Source organism: Scyliorhinus canicula, chromosome 11 (genome assembly GCF_902713615.1).
Source record: "Scyliorhinus canicula chromosome 11, sScyCan1.1, whole genome shotgun sequence".
Lineage (NCBI taxonomy): Eukaryota > Metazoa > Chordata > Chondrichthyes > Carcharhiniformes > Scyliorhinidae > Scyliorhinus > Scyliorhinus canicula.
Window position 1 is genome coordinate 3,368,328 of NC_052156.1, and position 10,813 is coordinate 3,379,140.

Here is a 10,813-nt window from a genome sequence, read left to right on the forward strand (position 1 = left end):
CCCGGCCGCTCAGCCCATCGGCCTCGGAGAATCGTGGCGTGGGTCGGGCGTGGGGTGGGGGGGGGGGAGAATAGCCGGAGGGCGTGAAAAATGTCGGGAGGCCCTCCCGCTATTCCCCCACCCGGCGTGGGGGGCGGAGAATCGCGCCCGTTGACTCTCTACCTCATCGATGCTCCTCATTATTTTATAGACCTCTGTAAGATCACCTCTGAGCCTCCTACGCTCCAGGGGAAATAGTCCCAGTCTATCCAGCCTCTCCTTATAACTCAGACCATCAAGTCCTGGGAACATCCTCGTAAATCTCTTCTGCACTCTTTCTAGTTTAACAATATCCTTCCTATAACAGGGTGACCAGAACTGAACACAATATTCCATGTGTGGTCTTTCAACTTGTACATCTTGTACAACTTCAACAAGACGTCCCAACTCCTGTATTCAACCAACTCCTGTATTCAACCTAGCATGCTGAATGCCTTCTTCACCACCCTGTCCACCTGCGACTCCACCTTCAAGGAGCTATGAACCTGTACCCCTAGATCTCTTTGTTCTGTAACTCTCCCTAACTCCCTACCATTAACTGAGTAGGTCCTGCCCTGATTTGATCTACAAAAATGTATCACTTTGCATTTATCTAAATTAAACTCTATCTGCCATTCATCGGCCCACTGGCCGAAGAGGATATTCAGGACTGAGACCTATTGATTTTTGGATACTAAGAGGATCAAAGGTTACAGCAGAGGAATAGAGCAGGAAGGTGGGGTGGAGGGAGGAAATTAGTCTTGACCTGTACTGAATGGCAGGTTGGGCTCAAGGACTTGTCTGTTTTCCTCCTGCTCCTATTTTTGACATTCTTGACTGTTGCGATTTATTCCACCCTCCCCCACTCTCCCCAATCCCCCAGGATAAAATGCTGGACTCTCTTGATCAGAAGGTGGGAGAGGTTTACAGATCCTGCATCGGAGAGAACGAGGCCAACATGAGCACGCTCCAGATGCTGACCAGTATTGAGAACTACCTGGAAGATTTGTTTGATAATCTGGAGAAGCTGCCTCGGGAGAAGGTGGAATTGGCACAAAGGAACAAAGAAAAGGAGAGAAGGATGAGGTAGAGACGGTTCAGCAGAGATTGGACCTGATGTTGTACAAACTATTTGGCAAAACACCCATTTTTAAGCAGGAAGCGTAGAATGTTTTGTGGCAACATAAGCTGTGAGAAGGAGGCATAGAGGTGGTGGGGGTGATTCAGCAGGCTGAAGTTAAAGTCTGTTGTCGGACGGGTTTAGTGGGGTGTTCCCCGGTGGCTGCAGAGCTGGGAAATATCCTGCTTTCTGACCCCACTTTGCCGTTATGTTTGGCCTTGGGGAACTTTTCCCCACCGAGGCCCCACTTCGAGGGCTCAGCTCAGCAGCAGGAAAGGCTCCTCGCAAATCAGGGCGCCATTTTGCCCAGCAGCTCCGAACGTGCCCCTGCCCCCACCTCCCGTTTCAGGCCCACCCCCCTCACTTTTTGACCCCCCCCCCTCACATCCCCCCAACCTTGGGGAGGGCCCCAAGTACCCTCCCTCACTGCCTCTCCACTTGGCAAGCTCCCTCTGGCCCGGCCTCTGGCAGTGTCAGTCTGGGAACCCTGGCAGTGTCAGTCTGGGCACCCTGGCAGTGCCAGTCTGGGCACTCTGGCAGTGTCAGTCTGGGCACCCTGGCAGTGTCAGTCTGGGCACCCTGGCAGTGCCAGTCTGGGCACCCTGGCAGTGTCAGGCTGGGCACCCTGGCAGTGCCAGCCTGGGCACCCTGGCAGTGTCAGTCTGGGCACCCTGGCAGTGTCAGCCTGGGAACCCTGGCAGTGTCAGGCTGGGCACCCTGGCAGTGTCAGGCTGGGCACCCTGGCAGTGTCAGTCTGGGCACCCTGGCAGTGTCAGGCTGGGCACCCTGGCAGTGCCAGCCTGGGCACCCTGGCAGTGTCAGTCTGGGCACCCTGGCAGTGTCAGGCTGGGCACCCTGGCAGTGTCAGGCTGGGCACCCTGGCAGTGTCAGTCTGGGAACCCTGGCAGTGCCAGTCTGGGCACCCTGGCAGTGTCAGTCTGGGCACCCTGGCAGTGCCAGTCTGGGCACCCTGGCAGTGTCAGGCTGGGCACCCTGGCAGTGCCAGCCTGGGCACCCTGGCAGTGTCAGTCTGGGCACCCTGGCAGTGTCAGGCTGGGCACCCTGGCAGTGTCAGGCTGGGCACCCTGGCAGTGTCAGTCTGGGAACCCTGGCAGTGCCAGTCTGGGCACCCTGGCAGTGTCAGTCTGGGCACCCTGGCAGTGTCAGTCTGGGCACCCTGGCAGTGCCACAGTCAGGGTGCCGGGCTGGAAGGTGCCCAGTTACCGGGGGACTGCCAGAATGCCAACCTGCCCTGACCACCCAGGGGTCTCCAATGCCCTGGGAGACCCCCCCCACCCCCCAGGTACACCAGTACTAAAGGGCGCCCTGGCGAGGTCACCCAGGGACCCAGGTGATTCCAGTATTCGAGTATTTAAATATTCATATCTGGATCTCACCCATCGAGGGCGAGAACCAGATCACACCATACCACGCCATTCACCCGTTGAGTCCGGATCCGGGCCGCACACAATGCTGCTGTTGAATCGTGCCCAGTGTCTTTCTGGTCCCCTTATCAAAGGGGGGTTGATCCCTTGGCAAAGGTGCAATGTAGGTTCTCCAGCTGATTCCTGGGGTGAAATGGTTGTCCTCTGAATAACGATTGAGACGAAAGGACTTGCATCTCTGGAGTTTGGAAACATGAGATGTGACCTCATTGAAACATTGAGGGCTGGACAGGTTGCTACTGAGATGTTTTCCCAGCCGAAGACTCTGGAACTCGGGTCTGAATGATGAGCCACGTGTGTGTGTTGCCTTTTCCTGCTGCAGGAATCACACGAACAGCTATAGGAGTCACTGAGGACACAAACGTAATTCAGCTGTGGGTTGATGAAGAGGGAAGATGGGGGAGAGGTGTCTCTGTTTGAATGCTCTGCCAATGGCAATCCAGAGAACGCCGTGATGATCCTCTGGGTAATTCCTCATCCGTGTTGAATCCATAGAATCCCGACAGTGCAGAAGGAGGCCATACGGCCTATCGAGTCTGCAATCACCCTCTGAAAGAGCATCTTCCCCAGGCCCATTCACCAGTCCGACCCACGTAACCCCTCCAAACCTGCACATCTTTGGACACTAAGGGGCGATTTAGCATGGCCAATCCGCCTAACCAGCATGCCCCTGGACTGGTGTGGGCTCTCAGTTAACAGTACAGGAACATTATAGGGGCTGTGTAGCACAGGGCTAAATCGCTGGCTTTGAAAGCAGACCAAGCAGGCCAGCAGCACGGTTCGATTCTCGTAACAGCCTCCCCGAACAGGCGCCGGAATGTGGCGACTAGGGGCTTTTCCCAGTAACTTCATATGAAGCCTACTCGTGACAATAAGCGATTTTCATTTTCATTTTATTGTGGTTTTGTTACTGAACTCATAATTCTAATGACCTGGAAATGGGTCGAGCTCCCGCCACAGCAACTGAGGAATTTCAATTAATTGAATTAAATAAATCTGGAATGAAAATGGTGATGATGGAACCCATCAGGTTCACTAATATCCTTTAGGGAAGGAAATCTGCTGCAATTACCTGGTCTACAGGTGACTGCAGACACAGAGACGTATGGCTGCCTTTTAACCGCCCTCAGCAGTGGCCCAGGAAGCCCCGAGGTTGTACTCCAGAAAAATAGCTTCCCAGCACCACCTTCTCAGGGGTAATTAGGGATGGATAATAAATACTGGCTGGGCCTGCGACGCCCACATGCCTGAATAAATTAAGAAAGCCTTCAGGATATTACAGCATTATCTTTCCGGGATACGACCCAGTAACTCGGCAGTCAGCGAGGATGTGAACCAGGAACAGTCGTCGTGAGGCAGGGGGGATCTGACTAAGGCTCGGCAATAACCTCTGCATTTGAATCATTCGCATTTGAAAGCTAATGGTGTGTTGGCCTTCATAGCGAGAGGTTTCGAGTATAGAAGCAGGGATGTGTCGCTGCAATTATACAGGGCCTTGGTGAGGCCACACCTGGAGTATTGTGCGCAGTTTTGGTCTCCTTCTCTGAGGAAGGATGTTCTTGCTCTCGAGGGAGTGCAGCGAAGGTTTACCAAACTGATTCCAGGGATGGCGGGTCTGTCATATAGAGATTGAGTCGGTTAGGATTGTTCTCGCTGGAGTTCAGAAGAGTGAGGGGGGATCTCATAGAGACGTATAAAATTCTAACGGGACTAGACAGGGTAGATGCAGGGAAGATGTTACCAATGATGGGTGTGTCCAGAACCAGGGGTCACAGCCTGAGGATTCAGGGTGAACCATGTCGGACAGAGATAAGGAGACATTTCTTCACCCAAAGAGTGGTGAGCCTGTGGAATTCACTACCACAGGAAGTGGTTGATGCTAAACATTGAATATATTCAAGAGGCGGCTAGATATAGCACTTGGGGAGAATGGGATAAAGGCTATGGGGAGAAAGCAGGGTTAGGCTATTGAGTTGGATGACCAGCCATGATCGTGATGAATGGCGGAGCAGGCTCGAAGGGCCAAAAGGCCTCTTCCTGCTCCTATCGTCTATGTATTGTGCATAAATATGACCATGATGCCTCTTGTTCCATAGGGTAAGGGAAGAGCGATTGATGGCAGAGAGACTTCACCAGGAGGAGCGAATGCACCGCGCAGTTCTCAGATCACAGGCTGAGCACCAGAAAAAGGTAGGCCCCACAGTCACAGACCCCTCCTCTCCCCCTACCCCTCCACTCACTGTACTGAGATCATTTTAAAGCACTGCTGCCCATTTAACCTATCACCTGTGAGATGGCCCTACCCACAGCATTGGCACTGGGAGTGGCAGCCGGGTGTCTGTTCTCAGGCCAAACTAAGAGGTGCCGACACCCCCTCAGGCCACAATTGGCAGTGCGGGGTTCCGGGGGAAGTCGTTTGTGAATTCTGGCACTAATTCCTGTTCCTCTCCACAGACTGTGAGGAGGCTGGTGTACCGATCAAACCCACCTTTAATGAAGGAGCTGGAGAAGAAGAGCCAAGTGACCACTGACAAGGAGAAGGAGGAGATTGAGTATTTTTTTAGCAATTAAATGTACAATTTATGAAGGAATGAAATGCAGGTGCACAGACATCATGATGTTAAAATGTTCTGCTGCGGTGAGTGATTTGTACAGTTTGGCCACGGCGGAGGGTTTGCGATGATATTGTCTTTCAGGTGGGGAGCAGTGACTTGTTTCCACACCAGCCCAGCGGGGTGGGGGAGTCTGTGGCCATGCCCACCCAAAACAATTTGGAGCAGTTTTAGTTGCCTGGTTTATGTTGCAGTGTAAGTTTGTATTCACAGAAATGGTCTGAATTATTGAAATAAATGTTAACTATTTGCCTTCCTCTTTTATGAAGTGATACAAGTTTGTGCGGAGGAGTCAGAGAAAATTCATTTCAAACCAGATTACAACAATATGACAAGGCCAGATTGTCACCGCGACCATAAGACATAGAAGCAGAAATGGCCACTCGGCCCATCAAGTCTGCTCCACCATTCAATCATGGCTGATGTTGGTATCTTGGAGTTGCCGTTCATTTAATCGGCATTAACTCCTGACATCTCTCTGTTGGTGACAGGTTTGGATCAGCATCGATTTCACCACAGCACATTGTCCAGGAACAAGTTATCCCGGCTCCTCGTGTGTGATGGGTCACTGATGTCAATGAGATTTCATACTGTTAAATAGAACAAATGGATAATAAACACAAATGAAAGATACGTAAGGCACTGTAACAAAAAATCTACACTTCAAAGGGACTTTAACCCAAAGTTGTTTCCAGAGTTCTGATGCACACACTGGTAGCAGAAGGCCTGGAGCCCACCTGTGGACAGTATGTTCCTGCCTCTCAAGGACCACCTGGCCATGAATATAGCCACAGTGAAGAGGCAGACAGGTTGGCTGACATGACTGCTTGTGTTGTGTTCGCCTCCCGGTCGCAGAAGGCCTGACGTGTGCCGGTGGACACGGCGTGCTCCTGTGCTTCCCCTCCCCCCCCCCCCCCCCCCCCCCCCCCCCCCCCCCCCCCCCCCGGGGCCACCTGGCCATTATCACAGCCACGGTAGAGGGGCAGCTACTCGGGTCGGACATCCCCCTTGACCGCTCACTGCCTGGAGCCGTTGAAGGCCACACTGGCCAAGCCCAGGTTTACGAGGAGACCCTCCTCCTTCCACCCAGGGTGTGAGATTTTGTACGAGTGCAGCCTTCTTAAAATTAGTTAAGCTGTGGGCAAGGAATTTCTACACAGCCCAGACAGCTTTTGAGACATGATTTTTGTTAAATTCATTTACGGGATGTGGGCGTCGCTGGTTAGGCCAGCATTTATTGCCCATCCCTGTTGATCTTCAGGAGGGCATGGTGAGCTGCCTTCTTGAATCGCTGCAGGCCCTGAGGTGCAGGTACACCCACTGTGCTGTTAGGGAGAGAGTTCCAGGATTTTAACCCAGCGACAGTGAATGAACGGCCGGTATATTTCCAAGTCAGGGTGGTGAGTGACTTGGAGGGGAACCTGCAGGTGGTGGGGTTCCCAGATATGTGCTTGTCCTTCTAAATGGTGATGGTCGTGGGTTTGGAAGGTGCTGCCGAAGGAAGCTTGGTGAGATACTGCAGTACATCTTGTGGATGGTACTGACGGCTGCTGCTGTTCGTCGGTGGTGGAGGGTCTGAATGTTTGTGGAAGGGGGAGCAATCAAGCGGGGCTGCTTTGTCCTGGATGGTGTCGAGCGTCTTGAGTGTTGTTGGAGTTGCACTCATCCAGGCAAGTGGAGAGTATTCCATGACACTCCTGACTGGTGCCTTGTAGATGGTGGACAGGCTTTGGGGGGGGATTCAGGATGTGAGTTACTCACCGTAGGATTCCCAGCCTTTGACCTGCCCTGGTAGCCACAGTATTAATGTGGCTGGGTCCAGTTCAGTTTCTGATCAATGGTAACCCCCAGGATATTGATTGTGAGGGATTCAGCGATGGTAATGCCATTGAATGTCAAAGGGCTTGGTTATATCCTCTGTTGTAGAGATGGCCATTGCCTGGCACTTGTGTGGCACAAATGTAACTTGCCACTTGTCAGCCCCAAGCCTGGATATTGTCCAGGTCTCGCTGCATTTGGACATGGATGGCTTCATTATCTGAGGAGTCACAAATGGTGCTGAACATTGTGCAGTCATCCGCACTTCTGATGGAAGGGAGGTCATTGATGAAGCAGCTGAAGATGGTTGGGCTGAGGACACTACCCTGGGGAACTCCTGCAGTGATGTCCTGGAGCTGAGATGATTGACCTCCAACCACCACAACCATCTTCCTTTGTGCCGGGTATGACTCCAACCAGCGGAGAGTTTTCCCTGATTCCCATAGACTCCAGTTTAGCTCAGGCTCCTTGATGCCACACTCGGTCAAATGCTGCCTTGATGTCAAGTGCAGGCAATGTCATCTCACCTCTGGCATTCAGTTCTTTTGTCCATTTTGAACCAAGGCTGTAATGAGGTCAGGAGCTGAGTGACCCTGGTGGAACCCAAACTGAGTGTCCGTGAGCAGGTTATTGCTGAATAAGTGCCGCTTGATAGCCCTGTTGATGACTCCTTCCATCAAGAGTAGACTGATAGAGCGGTAATTGGCTGGGTTGGATTTGTCCTGTTTGTGTACAGGACACACCTGGGCAATTTTCCACATTGCCGGGTAGATGTCAGTGTTGTAGCTGTACTGGAACAGCTTGGCTAGGGGAGCGGCAAGTTCTGGAGCACAATGGGACTCTTAATCCGAGGGCCGATGTTTTGAGTCTCTCAATGGGTAATGATTTTGTATTCATCAAAATAATTCTGATCTAACGTGAATGTCCTTCACCTAAATCTTACAATCAATTCTCCAAGTTGAAGGCTGGGAATCCCCTGTACTCGGGGCTGGTTTAACACAGTGGGCTAAATAGCTGGCTTGTAATGCAGAACGCCAGCAGCATGGGTTAAATTCCCGTACCAGCCTCCCTGAACAGGCGGCGGAATGTGGCGACTAGGGACTTTTCACAGTAACTTCATTGAAGCCTACTTGTGACAATAAGCGATTATTATTACTGACATTTCCCGATTATATAATCATTATTTACTGAATCCTCCTCAGCATGTTTTGCAGAGGACACAGTTGATAACGTGGATACAAGAACTGGCAACTTGTTCGGGACTGTACAGATGGTACATACAGCTGGCACACCAACACGTGCACAAATGCAGGATACGAGTGCAGCACAAGCCTTTAGTAAATGTGCTTCAAAAAAAGCATAACTCTAAAAACTCACATTGAGCCACAAGAGGGCAGATTGGGAAAGGTGACTAAAAGCTTGGTCAGAGGCAGCCTTTAAGGAGCCTTAAAAGTGGGGTAGGGTTAGGGGTGGGGAGATAGCCTTTCATAACTTATAGTAACGTTTCTATTTATATTAACTTTTTACACTCCTTCCCGTACCAGCCTCCCCGGACAGGCGCCGGAATGTGGCGACTAGGGGATTTTCACAGTAACTTCATTGAAGCCTACTCGTGACAATAAGCGATTTTCATTTCCTACCTGACAAGAGTTGATATTTACCGGAGAGTTCCACAGTGCTGTGAAAAGGCAGCTGTCAAGGTGATGCTAACACAGCATCGCTGTTCCAGATGCATCAGCTCACTGGCTGTGCTATCAAGCTTTCAGTGGACTGAATATTAAATACCTTCTCTAATGATGTTTAACTGACCCACGTCCAGCTTTTATTCCCTTAATTGATCCCAGTTCCTCTCCATCACCAAGATGATGGCGTGCCTTCTCGAATCCTTGGTGCTGGTTTTGATACACAGAATTTATTGCTAGGCCCAAGTTAGTGGGATCATAACTGCATTTACCTGCCATCGTTCCAAATCCTGTTCCTCACAAAATAAAATCTATTGACAAGTTTAACATTATTAATTGAGCTCCAGTGTGTCCCGTTTTTAGTGGGCGTGTTCCACATTTTTACCATTCTTGTGTGCGTTTCCTAATATCTCAATAAATGGCCTGGCTGGGATTGTAAGGTTCTCTCATCATCCCTTTGTCTTGACGGCCCCCCCCCCCCCCCCCCCCCCCTCCATCAGCAGAAAAGGTTTTAATCAATTCCTTTCAAAGTCCCCACTTGCCAACTCATGTTATATTATTGGTTTCCCTGGAATGTCGGATATATTTTGATTGTTGTTCAGCAGATCTTCCTCACAAAGTTATCCGACAGGCCGGCCAATCCATTATTTCCATTGGCAGCGTTACCGGCGTCTGTTTTCAAAGGGCCCACATTATCCTTTCTCTTTGAATGAAACAGAAAAAGAAGTGTTCATCTTGATAATCTATCCAAGTTTCTTTTTGAAATAGCCACTTGCTGGTCACTGACTCTCCAGTTCACTGAAACTACACTTTGCTGGAGTGACGTTATCTCACCCTGGTGGTGATAACGCGAGCTCTTGCCCCTTAGGGCTTATATATTGGTCTCGTACTAAACCAGAGCTTTCAAATACCCCCTGTTCATCTATAGTTTTACCTAATCACAGTTTGCACCTGTCAGCTGTATGCCTGTTTCTCTCCTGTTAAAGTTAGCATGATCAAAATAGAGGATCTTAGCAACCCTGCTAAGTTTCTACTTTATAAACAATCATTGAATTCAATCATATTTTGATCAGCCTTTCCCGTACTGTTAAGATAAATGAGCAAATCGGATTCACGACAATATTAGTGAACTAGTTGGGGTTTTTACAATTTGCCAGTTTCACAATACAAGCTTATTTCCAGATTTTTCATAAAAACAATTTAAATTCTTCAAGGTGTAACTAGTGGGGTGCCACAGCGTTCGGTCCTGGGGCCCCAGCTATTTACAATCTATATTAGCGACTTGGATACAGCGAAAGAAGGTTCTATAGCCAAATTTGCAGATGACACTAAAATAGGCAGGACAGTAAGTTGCAATGAGGAAATAACTACAAATAGATAGATAGGAGAGTGGGCCAAAATGTGGCAGATGGAGTTTAACGTGGGCAAGTAAGTGTGAGGTCATGCATTTTGGTCGGAAAAATGGGAAGATAACTAATTATCTAAATGGGGAGAGACTATGGGGTGCTGCAATGGAGAGGGATCTGAGGGTCTTTGTTCATGAGTCGCAGAAAACTAACATGCAGGTACAGCAGGTAATAAAGAAAGTGAATGGAATGTTGGCATTTATAGCTAAAGGAATTGAGTATAAAGGTAAGGAAGTGTTGCTGCAACTACACAAGGCATTGGTGAGACCACATTTGGAGTATTGAGCACAGTTTTGATCCCCTTATTTGAGAAAAGATGTAGTGGCATCGGAGGCAGTTCAGAGGTTCACTAGATTGATTCCAGAGATTGAGAGTTGAGAAGAATGAGAGGAGATCAAATTGAGGTATACAAGATGCGAAAAGGTTTGGATAAAGTAGATGTGAAGCGGATGCTTCCACTTGTGGGGCATTCTAATACGAGGGCATAGTCTAAGGATAAGAGGTAGCAAGTTTGAGGAGAAATTACTTCTCCCAAAGGCTTGTGAATCTGTGGAATTCGCTCCCCCAGAGTGCGGGGGATGCTGGGACAGTGAGTACATTTGAAGAGTTAGACAGATTTTCAATTAGTAATGGGTTGAAGGGTTATAGAGAACGGATAGGACGGTGGAGTTAAGGTCAGGATGAGATCATCCATGATCGAATAGCAGAGCAG

At 49.8% G+C, this 10,813-nt stretch overlaps 1 protein-coding gene across 2 annotated transcripts in view; it reads left to right on the plus strand.

Annotated features, from left to right (window-relative positions):
* The window catches only part of cfap100 (cilia and flagella associated protein 100), a 73,933-nt gene extending 68,482 nt beyond the window's left edge, over positions 1-5,451 (plus strand). For both annotated transcript variants that reach the window (XM_038812114.1, XM_038812113.1), the window contains exons 14-16: positions 902-1,104; positions 4,680-4,773; positions 5,038-5,451. In XM_038812114.1, the coding sequence (XP_038668042.1) occupies positions 902-1,104; positions 4,680-4,773; positions 5,038-5,154 (414 nt within the window). In that variant the 3' untranslated portion in view covers positions 5,155-5,451. The remainder of the gene's footprint in view (positions 1-901; positions 1,105-4,679; positions 4,774-5,037) is intronic.
* The last annotated feature ends 5,362 nt before the right edge of the window (positions 5,452-10,813 follow it).